This window comes from Sebastes fasciatus, chromosome 18 (assembly GCF_043250625.1).
Source record: "Sebastes fasciatus isolate fSebFas1 chromosome 18, fSebFas1.pri, whole genome shotgun sequence".
In the NCBI taxonomy this organism is placed as follows: domain Eukaryota; kingdom Metazoa; phylum Chordata; class Actinopteri; order Perciformes; family Sebastidae; genus Sebastes; species Sebastes fasciatus.
Genome location: NC_133812.1, coordinates 12,649,120 through 12,668,165, shown reverse-complemented (window position 1 = coordinate 12,668,165; position 19,046 = coordinate 12,649,120). Strand labels below are relative to the sequence as shown.

The 19,046-nt window shown below is 40.2% G+C and overlaps 1 protein-coding gene across 2 annotated transcripts in view; it reads right to left on the bottom strand.

The window, feature by feature from the left end:
- The window catches only part of LOC141755691 (inositol-trisphosphate 3-kinase B-like), a 33,593-nt gene extending 15,027 nt beyond the window's left edge, over window positions 1-18,566 (bottom strand). Inside the window, exons 1-5 of one of the 2 annotated variants that reach the window (XM_074614788.1) lie at window positions 18,077-18,566; window positions 12,297-12,472; window positions 11,729-11,885; window positions 9,815-10,099; window positions 7,879-8,847 (exon numbers count right to left, since the gene is read on the bottom strand). In XM_074614788.1, coding sequence (XP_074470889.1) covers window positions 7,879-8,847; window positions 9,815-10,099; window positions 11,729-11,885; window positions 12,297-12,343 — 1,458 coding nt within the window. In that variant the 5' untranslated portion in view covers window positions 12,344-12,472; window positions 18,077-18,566. The remainder of the gene's footprint in view (window positions 1-7,878; window positions 8,848-9,814; window positions 10,100-11,728; window positions 11,886-12,296; window positions 12,473-18,076) is intronic. The other variant, XM_074614790.1, reaches the window with a different exon arrangement.
- Between the last annotated feature and the right edge of the window lie 480 nt (window positions 18,567-19,046).

Genomic DNA, 19,046 nt, shown 5'->3' with positions numbered 1-19,046 from the left:
TTTATATCAGTTCGGGTGGTCTAAGCAAATAATCAATATCCAGTATAATCTCCTTGGAGACACTCCTACCTTTACAGAAGTCATTTGCTGCTGCTCATTCCCGTACGGTATGAAAGCTAACTTTGAAAAGTGCCTTTCCTAGATGGTCCATCTAAATAAACATGGAGCAGTGTCTGCGTTTCAGTGTTTTTCCATATCAGTGTGTGCATTATTTTAACGCTGTGCCGGCTGTCAATCATCAGACATGCACAGACAGAAAATGGATGTCTCCCAACCAGGAAATAATTCCTCAAAACTCTTCAGCGTTTAGTTGTCAGACACATGCCTTACTATTCAGGCACCTTTGTTTCTTTAGAAGGTAGCTATTTTTACATTTTATTTGTTATAATAGTGTTTTAAACTAATGATAAATGTGCATTTTTCCTCAATGAGCAAAGCTGGACATGAACCCGAAACTGGAATACAATGCAAAACTCCTCTCGCTCGCTCGCTCTCTCTTTCTGCCTGAAACTTCCCTCAGAGTCAGCCACTCTGTCGCTCCCTCATCTTTTTTCTGGCTCACTGGTCTCTCCTATCTCTGTCCCCAGACCAGCTGGATGACAAGAGGAGAGCAGGAAAAACAGTAAAGTTTCCATTGAGAGAGAGAAAGAGAGAGAAAGAGAGAGAGAGAGAGAGAGAGAGAGAGAGAGAGAGAGAGAGAGAGAGAGAGAGAGAGAGAGAGAGAGAGAGAGAGAGAGAGAGAGAGAGAGAGAGAGAGAGAGGAAACGGTAAGAGAAGGAACTTCTTGCAGACAGGAAGTGGGGGGGTTGCCGCTTGCCTCAGCGACAGTATTTTCCACATCCGCCGCTGACTACAAACAAAAGAGAGAAAGAAAAAAGACCTTGCCCTCTGTAAACAACAGAAAGTGCACGGAGGAAAAAAGAAGCACCGAGAGGCAAAGAGCTTCTATTGGCCTCTTGGTTATTGTCTTCTAGAAAATGTGCATCAACATCTGTTTTAACATACATTTTGCACGAGACAAGTTACTTATTAAATTGTGCAAGTGTAGTATTTAAAAAAAGGTGTTGCCGCTAACAATATTCACAGATGTAAGAGAATTAAAACCCCAAGAGAACAATGGTTACAAACCAGGTATCACTCATTTGCATGCAGGGAGGAATGAAAACGAGGTGGCAAAAATAATGGTTAAAAAAAACCATGGGGCAAAAGGGTTACCCTGGGTTACAAATGTGTAATGTGAAAGAAGCAGGGGAAACACTGATGCGTGCTGATGTTTTCAACGGAGAAGCACGGAGGAAACAACAAGCCTGATATCGCTCACCACAAGGTCCCCTTGCAGATACAAATATTGCAACTGTCTGAGTCTGCAAAGTTTAGACTGAGAGGCAAACACACGCTGCAGGGAGTGTGATGCAGGTTAAACAACGTGCATAAGATGCTTTGAGAGTGCATGATAAATCTCTTAGCAACCAAGGCTGTGCAAGTGGAAAAATAGAAAAAATTGACGGCTACGTAAAGGCGAGAAAAGGGCTAAAAGAAAAGAAGATTAGATTGTTTGTGATGTGGCCGTTCAGTTATGTTGTTACTAAACACTGTAGTGTGATAAGGAAGACTAGTTTCCAAGCTGAGGTCACTATATGGAACATTAAAGAACACATCTGACTTCAGATCTAGCTGCAACTCTGAAACATAAATTGGTTTCTTCTCTTGCTCACAAACAAGTAGATCAACCTATAAGAACTATGAAGTCTGATATATAAAAACAGCACAGAACTTAACTAAAGGGTCTAGAAGAACTCTGTTAAAGAGAACCTATTATGGTTTTGTGCTTTTTCCCTTTCCTTTACTGTATAGTTATTTGTGCATGTAAAAGGTCACGCCAAAGGGAGTTACTCAGAAAGTGTAAGTACCAGTTTCTGTACCACAGAAACTGGTACTGGTGCTCCTGAATTGCCTGTAACGCCTCGCCTGAAGTCCCGCCTTTTCTTTCGTAACGTGGTGATGTCACCAAGTAACACATTTGGTCCTCTTTAATAAGGTCATTAAATTTAGAAATGCAACTCATGGATCTCCAGTCTATGAGGCGTACCATACGTCCCTTTTTTCTGCACAAACACTTGCATTCACGCATCCAGTAGGGTTTCCCCAGTGTGTCTCTGACAGCTCTGAAACCATGTGAAACCACACTTGACTTCTACTAGATATCCTTTCACATAAAATGTCAGTAACAGCAGGCCGACCTGACTTGAGCACACACACATGCACGCACTCAATACCGGCAGCAACTTCACACAGAAACACCAAATGAAGAATTGACCGGTGTTTCCCCTCTCACAGTAAACCAAGTAGGCACTAACACACACACACACACACACACACACACACACACACACACACGCACACACACACACACACAAAAGTTGGACACACACCCATAAACTCGCAGACTCTCTGTCACACACACACACACACATACAGCTGTGAGAGGGAAACTCGGTTTGACGTCACAGGGTCGCTAGGCAACCGGCCGCCGTGGTAGTGAAGATTTTCCACTGCAGTGCAAACACAGTGTGTGTGTGCGTGTGTGTGTGTGAGTGTGTGTGTGTGTCTTGAGTTACAGTTCAGGACATAAAAATGAGTTTTCGTCCAGTTCACCACTAAAAAACTCTTTTTTTGGTATTGGAGATGAGCTCAGGCTCACGGTTGGATAAACAAGTGCAGGTGAAGATTCATGTTTGGGTCAGCGTGTGTGTGACCACATTTCAGAGGATCATAAAAAAGGGATGTGAGTCAGTGTGACATTAGATACAGTTAGAGAAAAACAATGACAGTGCTTATATACAGTAGTGTGTTGTTCTGCAGGGCGCAACTATGTGGCGTGTAAGGAGGAGGGTGTGGCGGTCTGTTAGCAGCGTATGTGAGTGTGTGTTTGGGTTGCAATCTGCATACCAAAACAATCTGTTTATCTACTGAATGCATATTATCAGGGCCGACAGGTGTATTGAAATGGGTCCAAACTGTAATCCGCCTTAAGTTTTGCTTACAGTACGAGTAACACCTTCTGCATCATTTATAGCGAGACCTTCATGAGTCCTGCCCCACACTTCCTGTAGCTTCTGCTGCTCCACTAGCTTGAGTCGCTTTCATCAATCTGTCTGAAAAGCTGAAACATGATGCTGGGGTTTTCTGTACATAGTGGTGCAGGTTTAAGCGCAGCTCCAGCTAAGTTTTGACTAAATAAAAAACTAATCAAAGCTGTAAAGAGTGAAAAAAAGGTTTTGTGTTTAAGGGTTGCAAATAACAATTAGTCTACTGATCTTTTAGACTGTAAAATATTTTTTTTAAATAGTGAAAAATAGCGAATAACAATTACCCAGAGCTAAAGGCAATGACTTCAAATTACACATTTTTGTTGTTGCATCGACGATAGAGAGGCCCCTCGCCTTCCGGTGGACCACCATGGGACCTTATTTCGGACAAAATATGAATGGTAGTCAATGGCGAGGGACAAATATTTGTTTTGATCCCTTTTGAATTGCGCCATGAATCAAACATATGATGTTTATCAATTTAAAAGATAATTTTGAAAGTCAAGAAAGTCTCAGACGTAAGTATCAGACTGTGAAAATATGTAATTAGAAAGACTACACACCCAAAAGTCGCGCAAGTGCTACGATTATTGTGTGTTTCGTACTGGGATGAACTCACACCAGCAACGGGTCTCGCTCATTCCTTCTCTTCCCGGCTGATAAAAAGACCAGGAGTCACTTGGTTCAACTTTATTTGCAAGTACACTTGCGTGTGCAAACTACTGCTAACTCCCATGATTCTTGTTGTGTATTGTTGGTTTTCCAAGCTGTGTTGATGACCTGGTCATTTTGTAGTCAAACCCTCTTTATTCTTTTAAATCCTGTGTTTTGCATGTCCATGTATCTCTACGAGGTTTGGTTTCAAACTCCTCTGATGGGCGTTGAGCTGATGCTTAAAGGGAAAATTACAAAACAAAGACGTAACTCTGCTGCTGGCTTTCTTCTCATTCCCCAGAACTCAAACTGAAATCTTACAAAAGAAAAAAAGAAAAAACACAGATGCCAATCTATTGCAGCAGGTGCCCCTATTGCTGCCAATTACTTGGAACAAACTGGCAGCACATATGTGCCTCCTAACCTTGGAGAGATGCCCAACAGTCAAAAGATCAGCCAAATAGTGTCTATATATGGCTCTGCTCCGATTCCAGCCTCTACCAGTTAAGCGTCTACACTCTTTAAAAGTGAGCTGATATCATCCAAAAGCTGATGACCATAACAAAGCAGATGTGTTTATACATAAAAATGAAACACAACCAGGATAAAAAAACACACAGAGCTCTTTAAAACAAAAGGTGAACCTATAATAGTGATAAATGTATTGTGCAGAGAGCACTGGTCTTATTCTTATATTTTTCACCAAGTAGGCATCTATCTTTCTCTGCAACCATGGTGTGTATACAGTAGTATAGCAGTGTTTTGGCAAGAATCTGGCGATACGATACGTATCATGATACAGAGGTCACGATTCAATATATTGCAATATATTGTGATACTGTAAGCAAATTTTTAAATCTAATTTTAGGAAAACTGTCATAAAGACACACCAGAAATACACCATTTTTAGAATCGGCAAAAATAAAAAAAATTTTACTGCATGTTTTTTTACCCCAAACTGAATGGGAGTAGCATAAAGTGGGCATGTCTGTAAAGGGGAGACTCGTGGGTACCCATAGAAACCATTTTCATTCACATATCTTGAGGTCAGAGGTCAAAGGACCCCTTTGAAAATGGCCATTCCAGTTTTTCCTCGCCAACATTTGACGTAATTTTGGAGCGTTATTTAGCGTCTCACCACTGGATTCCTTAGGTTTTCTAGTTTCATATGATGCCAGTATCTTCAAGTAGCTTTAACACTGAGGTCGCCACAACCTCCAAAAGATTGAATAGTGACCTAGCCCGACAGCGGGCCATCAGATTTTTAAGAGGTTATTTAAAAATCGATAGTGTTTTGGAGAATCGATTCAGTATCGCAGAACATAATATCGCGATACTCATGTGTATTGATATTTTCTTACACCCCTATAGTAGGCTATTACCAGAGCTACCCTTATACATCTGTGTATTTCGCATAGTATGTATAATGTCCTTAAAGTGTTTAATATTATATGCCAAATAAAGTAAACTCCTGCAATAAGTAGCCATGAGAAGACGAGACATGTCTTCCCTTAATGTCAAGGCTACTACGCAGTAAATAATGTGCAATTTTCATCTCATGCTCTCTTTGTTTTGTCTCTCTTGCTCTGCCAGTCTCAAGCTCACTCTTCTTCCTCTCTCAGTATCACTCCTCTCCTCTCTGTCCCTCTCCTCTTTCCTACACACCTCCCACACAAGCAAGCACGCTTTATGTGTTTCTGCATGTTTGCCTCTTGCATACATACACCAGGTTTCCTTAAAACAGGCTGCAGACAAGACCATGAATAACCCCGCATGTTTGACATCTTTGTGCTGCGATGGGGGGGTGGGGGGGGGGGAATCCAGACTTTCACAAGCAACTATAAACCCCTCAGTGAGCTGCAACCTCCAGCGGGGAGCTTCTGTCTCTTTCTTTGCCTGGATTAAGCAAAAAACAATGACCGGAAATATGCAAAGAGCAATACAAACACTATTCAAATCTGTCAGCCAAATTCATTTAAACAAATCGTTTGGAATCTGTGTCACCTGAGAGAGCTGGGACATTAGCTTAGGGAGGGGTCATTCGATTAAATACGCAAGGAAACTGCATCCATCATGCATAACCTGGAGTCTCATAAATCATAACAAGAATATTAAATGTTTTCTGTTGCCGCTGCCTCTTATAATGAAAGCAAACATGTAAATGTAGCATGATTAATAATGATTAGAAGGACCACATTTCCAAAATATGTATGGAAACATGCAGATAACGTATTGATTGCAGGGTGATGAGTATTCAAATGCTTGCATGGTCAGGCTTGCACACTCATTTGGAAGACACAGCTTAGTTTTAAAGCTCATTATATGATTCATGATAGTTCAACTGATAAGAAGTGAACCACAAACCCTAGAAGAAAATATTTTTTGCAGTGTGAAGTCCTAAAATAAGGGACATTTTGGGACACATTGTTTAAGAAACACTGGTAAAAATCAGTTATACAATCCTTTGTTAAATCGTGTTTCAAAGCAGAAGTGAAGTGGCCCCGTGAACTCATCCTGGCTACAAATAAAAACACATCCGCCCACCCACCTACACACACACACACACACACACACACACACACACATACCCAAACAGGCCTCAGCCTCCTCTTTGAACAGCGTCCAAATGCAGGCAAAACCTAAGTGTGTGTGACTGGCAAATTCTCTTGCTTTCCCTTTTTCTATCACCCGTTCTCTCTCTCTCTCTCATACACACACCCTCACATTACCCGCACACTAAAAACACCCCTATACACACACACACACACACACACACAGGTTGGGGCACAGAGCTAGCTTTGTTAACCGTGAATGTCAACCATCACTCAGGCAGAGAGCTCCGGCCAATTTGACACAGGAGCACCCAGCAACATGCTCGGGCACATTCAAACACACCAACACACACATTTCGAGACACGGTTGTTAACAGAGACCCACGACGAGACAAACGGATCTGGCGAGATTGGTTGCAAAATCACCCAGTTCTGCGCTTGCTAGGTTTTGAGTTTGAATAAATGACCTTTTGTCAAAGTCTGTCAAAGATTATTTTAAATTATCAAAAATATCAAGGTCTTCTTACCAAGAAAATTACAGGACTTTTTTTTCGCAAACCTGAATACTTCTATGATGAAAAAAAATTAACCTGCTATCAAAACAATGTAGCAGCTGAAAACTACGTATGATCTAATGCAATAAATTGATGCAATTAGGGCTGGGCGATATGGGCAAACTCTTCTATCATGAATAATAGGTAATAATTTCATATCTCGATAACAATATATATCGCGATATAGCATGTTTTCTGATAAACAGTATATATGAAATAACCACAGCCTATTTTTTAATACTCCTGTGTGAATTAAATACTTGATAAATTAAAAGTATTTTCTCAATTTAAGAACTTGAGTGCAAAATGAACATAACAGTTTTAAGTGGAATTATAGAGAGAAAATAAATAAATATAGGCCTAGCCTATATCGCGATAGAAACAATATAGAGAAATATATACGATAGACATTTCATATCGTTTTGATGATATATATCATCATATTGTCCAGCCCTAGTATTGACTGAGATCATCTTTGTAAGTAAACTATTAATTAAACAGTGTTTTTTGAGAAGCAATACAGTATCACAAAACATAATATCACGATACTCAATGTTTTCTTACACCCCTACTAATTAGTACTGTACCAAAATGTTATGCTAATCTACTACCATCTAATCTATGTATGAGATGTGGAGATATTTCACAGGATAGGTAAAACGTTTGACCTGTTGGTGGCGCTACAGGAAAAGTCAGGGGATTATTAAAGTCAGTAGGCTTCATCCTCTGGGGGACATGAATGTCTGTACACAATTTCATGGCAATCCATCTGATAGTTGTTGAGATATTTCAGTCTGAAGAACATTTTGGTATATTCCTGTAAAACAACACTTTAAAATTCTCAGATATCCTTTGACGTTCCCAAATAAATAATTTCTGACTTTTCCTGTGTGAATATTTTGGAAATCCCGGCGAATGCAGTTTCCAAAGGTCACCGCCGTTCAAAACTACAAAAGGTCAACTGAATTTGCGAGCAGCTTGTAGCACACACACACACCAGCAGACACGCTCTTACTTGGCCCTACTTACTGCTTTCTGTTGAGACGTGAGGACTGCAGGGTTGAGAAGCTGCTCTCCTTTCTCTGTATCACTGGAAATATCCTCCTCCGACTCTTCCCAAGACGAGGAGAAACCGGCAGAGGAGGCGGAGGAGGACGACAGCTTCCTGAGGGAGCGGTTGGAGGAGTTTGGCCCAGGCACGGGGCTAGAACTGGGGCTAGGGGTGCAGCCTAGTCCCTGGTCTGAGCCGGGGCCTTCAGAGGTTAGAGGCTGGCCTTCCAAACCGTGGTCAGTTATTATGACTGCAGGGATGGAGGGAGGGATGGAGGGAGAGTGGTTGGAGGTGTGATCGGTGTCCATCAAAAAAGGGGAGCTCTCACTGTTTTGTACCCGAGGAAAAGCATCTGTCTCTGGGTTAACCTCCAACCTGTTTGCCTCCGTCTGGAGCAGCATGTCAAGACACGACCGGTCCTCTCTCTCATCTCTCACTTCTCTCTCTGTCCGTTCTGTTTCGTCTCCCAACATTTGTTTGTTTTCTACCTCCCCTTCATCCTTTTCTCCCAGTCTTTCTCCCTCTTTTTTCTCTCTGTCTGTTGTCGCATTTGAGTTCAATGTCTCAACGACAAACGGTCCGTCTAAACACGGAGTTTGCATTGTTGTTTCTGAATGGCGCCCATTTTGACCAATCAGTGTCTTGTTCTCTGTGTTTGTTTTAATAGCACTGTTGTCCTTCTCATCATCTCTCCTTCCTCCTCCTCTCATTTCTCCTTCCATTGTTTCTTCCTCCCTTTCTCTTCCATTTTGGACAACAGGGGGAACTTTACTCTCTTGCGGGTGGGTCATTGGGCATTCAAGGGCTGTGTTTCGTTGGCCGGGATGGGAAGGGCTTTGGCAAGGCGATCGTCTTGGAGACCGAGGGCTGCGCTGGAGCTCAGTGTTCAACACTTGGGCACGGATTCCCGAAATGTGGGCCTCGAAAATGCCCACTTTTCCCCTGACCTGGAAAACACAGAGAAAATAAGAGGGTCTAAATGCAGCTGGTTTCCTTGGTGTAACTGTAGACAAGTTTTACTTTGATGCATTGGTTTCATATTTGGGTTAAGTGCTTATCATTTCACAGGTGTGGACCTTTACTGATGTGAGAAAGATAAACTGATATGACAAAAAACTATCATCACAACCTCCTACTGATATTAAAAAAAAATGGAAAAGACATGAGCCTCTAGAGTTTTCCAATATTTGGCATTAAACTGACTGGACTGAAAAATGGAAAAAATGTTGGCAAGCTACAAATTCAATGTGTGACTGTCTGCAGTCTGCAGAGCACAAATGTGGGTTGACATTCAACTAAATACAAAGAAGAGAAAGAGTTCAGATATGAAACTAAACAGATAATGCAGTAGTGTAATGCACTACACTGTATATTCATCATCAAATTGAAGTAGTCTGTATTGATACTAAATAGGGTTGGGAAATATGACAATATGTATAGTCAAACCTATATAAAAATGTCTATCGAATATATTTTTCAAAATAAAAGTCAACTCCCACGGATTTCCAAACTGGAGAGATTATAATCTGAGTTTAGGAATGATGGATGATGATGGTAGGAAAAGATAACTGGAAATGAATTAGAGTAAGTGTGAAACAGTATGAAACTGAGAAACATTCTTTAAAATATCAAAATAAAAGCCCTTTCTCAGAAATGGAAGTCCAATTTTCCAGCTTTCCTATCTTAAAAACATAAAAGAAAAAGATGAATACTGTATGAGCATCGGTCCAAACACTCTTTTCCTATTGTTCTGCTCAGATTTCACAGCTTGAATAACATTTTGGGATCAAGCGGGGTGAGAGTAGTTCTTACTGGTATTGTTCTGACTTGCCCTACACATTTCTAGGAATTTGCATTCCTAGATAAAGACAGAGAGGGGTAAAACAGAGACACGAATAAATACAATAAAATCACCTCGACGTTCTGCAGCTCTCTGTGTATCTGCAGCAGCTGTGCCTGGCGTCTCCTCTCTTCTCGCCTCTCTCCTCCTCCCGTCTCTCCTCCTCTCTCCTCCTGGCCTTCTCCTTCCCCTCTCTCCTCACCGCCGGGCGAGCTCAGTCGGCGGACCCGCTGGCCCACATTGACTCCGAGGAGCTCCGGGCTTCGCGGGGAGGGGGAGCGAGCGCGAGGGGTGGGGATAGGGGAGAGCGAGGATGAAGAGGGGAAGACGAAGGTTCCACCCAGGGCTCGAGGGCTCGTCTAGGGAGCAGACACACAACACGGGATTAGAGGCACTCCAAAAATGACTCACTCATATTAATTGATGTTGATATACCGGTTGAGAGGAAATTATCTGCAGTTATTTGGCAACAAACTGCAAAAACTACTAATAAAAGTTATTTTTTTGCATTTATTTTCCAGTTATTTAATTTCCTTTAAAGCTGCAGTTGGTAACTTTGAGCAAATATGATTAAAAAAATAATAAATAAATTATAAAACAGTTACTATATCCTGACAGTAGTTCATGAGACAGATAATCTGTGACAAAAATCATGTTCCTCTGTGTCCTCCTGTGCTCCTAATGGCATTTGCAAGATTTCACAGCGCCTAAGGAAAACAACCAATCAGAGCCGAGGAGTCTCTGCAGCAGCTGTCAATCACTGGTTGGTTGCTTTGGTTCAGGCGCGGTGAAACATTGCAAATGCCTTTAGAAGCGCTAGGAGGAAGCAGAGGAATATGATTTTTTCACAGATTATCTGTCTCATGCACTACTGTCAGGATATAGTGACCGTTTTATAAAAATAACATTTTATCATATTTGCTCAAAGTTACCGACTGCAGCTTTAAAGTACAATTATGTAATTGTAGGCACAAGAGGAAATTATAGCATCGCGGTAAAACGCAATGAAACAGTAGCAGAGGTACAAAAGAGTTGTATTGTCAGTGAACTGACTTAGTAATATAAGTTATACAACAATATCTATCTAAAGTGTGCTAACGTTAGCTAACATTAGTCATCATAAGCTACTGGTCATACCAGACCAAGTATGGCAGTAGCAGCAAAACCTCTGAGTGTACTGAACTGAGCAAGGGTGCATTTAATTATTAGTTCGACTTGTCATTGGTAAGAGAATATATGTGCTATTTCTTCTTTCAAAAGTTATATAATCTTGCTTTAAAGCAGAAGTCGATAACTTGATGATTAAAAAAAAGTTATTTTTATAAAACGGTCACTATGTCCTGACAGTAGTGCATGAGACAGATAATCAGAAAAAAAGATGCAAGATTTGATTGTGCCCAAAAGAAAAACATCCAATCAGAACCGAGCAGTCTCTACAGCAGCTGTCAATCACTGCTCGCAAAACTCACAAACTCCGATCAAACGGTCAAACTAGGCAGCACTGATCAAATATGAATCAATATTCTGTTACTGTAATGCCTATTTCTCTCCTCAAATCTTGTAGTGTACTGTTTAGCTGTAAAATGAGAAATTTTGCTCCGGCTGGTGGGCGGTGCTCGGTTTTGGCTCGACTCCTTTCAGCATGGCAGCCGGGTCACAAATTTTCAAATTTTTACAGCTAAACAGTGTACAGGTTGTTTTGGTTCGGGCGGGGTTCAAATGCCTTCAGGAGCACTAGAAGGACACAGAGGAACATGATTTTTGAAATAGATTATCTGGCTCATGTACTACTGTCAGGATATAGTCATGTAACTTACATTACTTTGATATCGCTTATTGCTGAATCACTGTAGTGTTGACATGGAAAACTGAATAGATTTGCATTTTTCTGTTGTTTTGGTGTTTCAGTGGAGACAATGTAAATAGGAAAGCACATAAATCGTGTTTTCAGATTCAGCTCTCTCAGGTTGGATGTGGCACTAAATTACCTTAGGGCTGGTTGGGCTGTAGAGACCTCCACCCGACGTTCCCCCACCCAGTAACTGACAGTAGGTGCTCCGATCTGGAACCGGCAGCACAGGACGACTGACTGGGCTGGTTCTAGTGGTACTAGAGGAGCCTGGCTGGGTGTGAAACTGGTTACTGCTGCGGAGAGGAGAGGACAGGGTTGGCTTGTGTGTATCCAGCTATAACTATCATAGTATTATAAGTGTTACATACTGTTGCCTCTTCACAGAAAAAACACACCCAGAAACATCATACTGTGGCAGGTTATAAGTATTAAAAACTTAATTAATGTTAGTTTCACATAATAAAAAACATGTCTAAGCATTAGGACTGGAAAGTAATTCACTTATGTTACCTAACCATGTGTAATCTGATTAAATCTGTAATGTATGAAAAATAACAAGTAATCGTACCAGTCCGGTCTAACAGGTTCTCAGCTGCAACAAACCATACTGAACAAACATGTTTTAAGGATGCATTCTTGACAGCTCTCCAAGAAAACGGTGTAGTCTTAAAACAATAAAAGCCACAAATGTGTCGTACACTGACCTGTTCATGACTCCAAGGCCGTTAAGGTTCAGGGCAGAGGCTGCCATCCCCGCGGCCAGGCCAGGGGCTTTGGGTGCTGGGTACACATCTGACAATCTCCCCTGAAGCTTCAGTGTTTCCTCTGTATTCAGTCAGCAGCGACGGCTCCACGCTGACAGAAAAATCTGCACCCGCCACTGAGAGAAAAGAAAAGAAGTTCATTTTACAAATGAGAAACATTCTTTTAGAAGAAAAACCTGAATAAAAGCCCTTTTTACAAAAGGGACAGACAGTGGAAATTCAATTTTCCATTCTCTAACTGCGTCATGGACAAAGAGGATTATTCATGTAGTGCTGATGTTAACTCAAAATAAAAGATATCATTGTTCCTGCTTGGATTAAAACTAAGAGATTTATATTGGAGGGAAATATGGAAAGGACATGTTTCAAATATTTTGCTTTTCCTCCTGTTAATATTTCATAGAAACTGAGATTATTATAATGCTTATTTGAATCAAACAGCTGTTTTATTACAATGTTAGTACAATCCTCCTCTCAAACTAAACTAATCAGCCAGTAAATCTACACCAGAATGTCCTTAAAAACCTCGTAAGAATTTCACATATTTGACTGTATAAGCCTTTCTGTGCTCTTGTTTCACAGCTGGACCCAACTTGTTCTAAAAAAGGAGCAGCAACACGACGGCCAAAGTTCAGCCTGACCAAAACTGTGACAATATTTTTGCTCCGCTCGATCCTGCAAGCACCGCACTGTTTGTTTGAAATTAGCTTCTTATAAAGGTGACATTCTTTCAGGGGAGAAAACGAGGGAGGCGCATGGAAAAGGGCAGATATAGAGAAACATGCAGAGAGAGGGAGAATGAGAAAGGGCAGGAGGTAGAGAGAGAGAGAGGCAAACACAGCCCGGCAGAATTAAACAGAGAAAGGAGAAGGAAAGCTAGAGAGTGGGGAAAAACAAGGAGAAAGGGCAACAGTTCAGCCGAGGAATCTCCTTGACGTAGATAAAGATGTGTGGAGACACCCAGAGTCACTGAATGAGCACTTCTCTTTTTGCTGCAAAATACACAGCACGTTCACTATTGCATGTTTTTGATCTTGTTCAGATTGATCAACATTGTTTAAAGAAATAGTAAGTAATCATCATGCCTTAAACCTGCAGTAGGCACAAAGGTTTTGGCATCATTGGGCAAAAATTCCCTGATAACCTTTCAGCATATTGTAATTCAAGTGTTCTGAGAGAAAACTAGACTTCTGCACTTCCTCATGGCTCTGTTTTCAGGCTTTAAAAGATCAAGCTTGTGACGGGAGACTTTGGCCAATCACAGGTCATTTCAGAATGAGAGAGAGTTCCTATTGGCTGTTCATTCAACGGAGGCAGCTGTCAATCACTTGCGAACTCGATATGGTATTTCGTCAACTGATCTCAACATCGGGTCACAAACTTTCTCATTTTACAGCTAAACAGTACACTACAAGATGTTTCTGAAAACATTTGAGGTGAGAAATAGGCATTACAGTAACAGAATATTGATTATTTTTCATATTCATTTCATTTCCTCCAGTCTGTGAAACCTTGCAGATGCCGTTAGGAGCACAGGAGGACACAGAGGCACATGATTTTTTTCCAGATTACCTGTCTCATGCACTACTCTCATGATATAGTGACTGTTTTATAAAAATAACTTTTTTAATAATATTTGCTCCAATTCTACCTACTGCTGCTTTAAGAGACTCATTTATTTGCTAAGTTCTTACATTCAAATATTATTATTTTGAAAATGAGGTTTTTCCATGCTTGTAACGAGACAGAATCGAAAACATCGGAATGTATCTTAGGATCATTTGATTTAAAATAAACTAGTTAAGTTTGTTGAAATTTCAAGAAAAATCAAAGTGCTGCGCTTTCTATTTTAGCTACGCAACAGTTTGAGGGTCAGCACTCCTGTAGGAAACAGGCCTTGAGGAACCAAAAGCGTGGCTTTTTGGCTCCTGAACCAAGATGGTTGGCAGGTGAGCTACTCTAAAAATCTGCTATTTACATTGTGAATTGGACGCACTTGGGCTCCACTCACGATACAGTCAAATACAGTCGTCAATCATCATTTTAATGCTTCATGTGGTTAAGTTTCCACTTGTAGTAATGCGTCCTGCACAAAACAGGTAGTGACAACTGAAATAAATTATGCAAATAAGCTTGACTGTTGACAACAGGTGTTTGATGCGCGCCGGTCAAACGGTGTAACACTTGCAGAAACATCCAATTTCCCAATGGCGGGTTTGCATATTGTGTTTCAATTTAGACAAAAGCTTAAAAATACCAACTGTAGACTGTAATGGCGTCCTTGTATATCATTCAGACAGATGAGTGATGACGCAGAGTAGTTGGCTGACTTACAGTCTGCTTTGTATAACACGTGAGATAAGCACAAGTCATTACTAAGCTGGTGTCTGGACTACAGGCAAATCATTTTTTTATATTATGAAACTTCAAAGCCAAGAGATCATTTTATACAGGAATTGATGAGATATTAGAGAGAATTTTTTCCTTTCATACTTCAGTAAATATTTCAGTAAACTGGCAGCGAAATGGGATGTGTGCGTGTTGCACAGAATCGTATTGTATATTTTTTCACATCACGTTATGTAATCACTTTCTGTCTTGCAGAACTTGTCAGCAAACCTAAACTGAAGCTCCAATGTCTAGAAAGCAAAATGCTGTTTTTTTCAGTCCAGTTCTGGGGCTCATTCAAGCACACCGGTATTCTTGTCATGTGCCGAGCTGCCAAAACTGCCTTGGGATGTGTTTTGATTCCAGATAAGTTAAGACATCGGGTCATGAACCACTGGGTAAACATGGGGTTTCCTTGTTGGGGAGTGACGCAGTTAGAGAGGCAGGAAACAATCTTAAATGGCTCGTCTCTCGGATGGTTTACTAACCACCAGCTCAGCTTTTTTTCACACTGTATAATCACTTCTATCTGCTCATTGCATCAGCTAAGTTTAAATGAAAACAGCACAATTCAGGCCTAGAGTAGATAAAGAGGGAGGAAAGGGACCAAGAGAGAGAAAGAGAGGAGAGTGAGGAGGGAAAGAGAGGAGGCTGAGGAGGGAAAGAGAGGTGTTTACAGGCTATTTTGGTTTGGTTGTCTATTCTGAATCTTTCATGCAGAAGTAGCGGATTTACTTTCAGTGCTCGGTTGCTGTAATGAAGCAGCACTGGGCACCGGGAACCATTTTCACACTGCATGCTGAACATGGTTAGCTGCATCCCAAAAGCTTTTTTTTGTTTTTTCTCTTTGCTAAACTAAAGGACAGCTCAGGCTCCATTCCTCTGAATTCTGTGCTTACCAAAAGGTCAGATTCCCCCACAGGGATCATGAAAGTTTCATCGGATATTGAAAGTATGAAAAGGGCTGACTCTTAGCTGTGGTCGATCTCACATTTAAAGTTGCTTCACAAGGAAAAAAGGCCTTAACAGAGGACATCCACTGAACCAGATTATAAACAAATGAAGTATATATCTTGGGAGAAAACATTCAGCAAAAAAGGAAAGCCATTGATTATACAATGTCTCCTCTCGTTCCCACTCTGAGACCCACTTGTCTCCACCTCCCTTGCAGATAATATTGTCCAAAAAGGTGCACGTGTCAGCAGAAAATATCCATCTGTCCTACATAATTCTGAAATCTTGCATGTGCTACCCTGTCACATTTTCAACAACTACTGGTTGTGATGTTATGATGATATAACGGCACATATAGTACCTCCGAATGCTGTGTGTGTGTTTCAGCGCAGCCTAATGTCAGATTGAGTGGGACCGCATGAAGATACAAACTGTCCACTCGCCTACACAAGTGGGCAATAAACCTCTATGTACAGTACGCTAAACTCGGCTGAGAAGAAGTTTTAAAGATGCTGACTGTTCTTTTAAATTTTGCATAAGCAGATGGCAGAGTAGGGCAATGTGACGACATAATACAGCGATGATACACATTCTGTTTATACTATTTAAATCCATTTTATATCTCTGGGTGTACTAGGGTCATTGTGGGAAATGTAGATTTGCCACTCCTATTTCTAATCTAACTAATTAAACTTTATTATATGACAATCAATATTGCGGTTTTAAATTACTATACAACACAATAGACCCACTCCCAGCAGATGGGATAGTCAAAGTACTTACAGCTTAATGGTTTCCAGAGGGGAAAAATACCTCAAGATGGCCTTGAGGGGGACCTAAACAAAATTAGACATAACTATAGCATCAACAAATAGTCGATTAATCGATAAGTTGATCAACAGAAAATGTATCAGCAACTCTTTTGATAGGCTAACAGATTATTCATTGATGTAATTTCTTAAGCAAAAAATTGACGTTTCCATTAGGGGTGTAAATCACAAGCTTCATCACGATACGATATTATATTGAAGCTGTGGACAACGATATCACAAAGTCTGCCACGATACGATTTTGAGTCGATTCAATTCAGGGGCCTGCGATCGATATGAGACGATATCATATGTACATTTAACACAATCAGTTACATTTATATCACCTCACAAAAAGCAACTAAAATAAAATTTGACAATTTTATAACTGGGCTCTTCCAGGCATTTAAATGAAAAATATCTTTTTGATAAAAAAAAGAATAAATATAAAGTGGGAATTTCAAAATAATGGTTTGTTTTAAAGATGACGACATGCATCGATGATATTGGATCTTCGATCATTGAATCGATATATCGATCCAGATCGATGTGTCGTGACACCCCTAGTTTCCATTTCTCCAATATGAGAATTTGCTGTTTTTTTTCTTATATTAATGTAAACTGAATATCTTTTGTACAAAATAAAGTGAGATTTGGAAAAATGTGACGACCATTTTTTTATTATCTGACATTTATTTAATGGAGAAAATAATCTCAGACTAACAAATAATGAAAATAATCATTAGTAAGCAACCCTATACATAATCTCTAATATAATGCAGTTTAATTATCTAATCATATACAATGCAAGTGCTGGGTTTCCTACTATAGCTGGTCCCATTTTGGATCTGGTTATCAAACTGGTAAAATGAGTCGTCTCCCGGCTCCAAGCTGTATTTTAATGAGCAAACATTGATGCACAAAACATTCAGGTAAGCAAATTTGTACAAAACCTGGAAAAACTTGAGTTTCAGTTATTTGGATAAATAAATATTTGAGTTACAGTTCTTCAGCATAAACAGGTTTTTATAACAAACAGTTGTTGAAAGCTAAACATAAATGAATTTGATAGTAAAAATGATCTGGCTTTGTGACAAGTGGATTCAGATGCATTCAAATATTGTCCAAATCCAACCTTATCCAAGTATTACTATGGCTTAGAATGAGTATAGAGTATTACATAGTGCTGTATGTCATTGGAAAGCAGCTGTTATTTAAAAAAGAGCATCTGTAATGTAAGTCTCAAGAGGACTAAATACTTCTACCAGTACTACAGATATATTTTTTGATTAAAAATGAGGATAAAACTATATATTTTTTATTAAAAATCAAGATAAAACTGTATTTTTTTTAATTAAAAATGAGGATAAAACTGTATTTTGTTTTATTAAAAATGAGGATAAAACTGTTTTAAAACTACTCAAATAGTTAATAAAAGGTATGCCAACTTCCCCTGTTCCCTCTCCATCTACACCAGAGGTGGTGGTGGCATATTAAAGTGTAATAAACAGTAATAACCTCCTCAGATGGAGGTCCTGACCATGACAGCAGCAGTGTATGTTATCTTACCTCAGCGCTGCTCAGCTCTCTCTCTCTCTCTCCGGGACACTTTTATTAGTCTTCTTGGTGATATTACAACCAGATACCAGCAGCTATAAACCGAGGATGACTCTTCTCAGTCTGGTGTCTGACTACTGGGGAACATGCACAGATACGGCTCCTTTTTGCACCAAAAACAACTTGTTTTATCTCCTCTTCTTGTGTTGTGTTTTTTTTGGTTTTCTTCCATTCGACGCAGCCGCCGGTTCTTCTTCACCTTTTCACCAGAAAGTCCTCCTCCACACAAGAAGAAGAAGAAGAAGAAGAAGAAGAAGTCTTTCTCTCCTGCTGATGGTGTTTTCTCCTCTCTGGTTATTTTAGGAAAAAACTTCAAAGCGTTTCGTACCGAGCAGTGAAATCCTCTCTCAGTTTGCTCCTCTCAGGAAACATGTAGAGTAGTTTAGTTGTTGTGTGTCATGTGTGCTGCTCGACTCCTCTGAAGCTCGTAGTAAAGCAGCGCTGTTTGTCTGAGAGTTTGAAGCCGGAAGCGACCAGACAGCCTCTCTCTCTCTCTCTCGCTCTCTCTCTCTCTCTCTCTCTCTGTGTGTGTGTGTGTGTGTGTGTGTGTGAAAGTGAAATACTAGCTTGGCTACTTTCATTGCCCATTAAAACAGTGATAGACATTCTTCAGATTGCATCTCACTAATTACTTATAATTAGCAGTAATAATAGCATGATAGGCTTTTATTCTGAAATAAATAGGTCATTCTGCATAATGAGTAGCCTACTTTTACTTTTTGGTATTTTAAGTAGCCTATATTTTGATGCTGATATAGGCTATAATAATATCAATAAAATGCAGTTCTTAAAGGAGCAGTGTATAATATTTTGGGGGATCTATAGCGAGGCGGAGTCCCTCCCCTTCACCACCATGGGATCTTATTTTGGAAAAAAATATGAACGGTAGTCAACAGCGAGAGACAAATATTTTTTTGTTCCA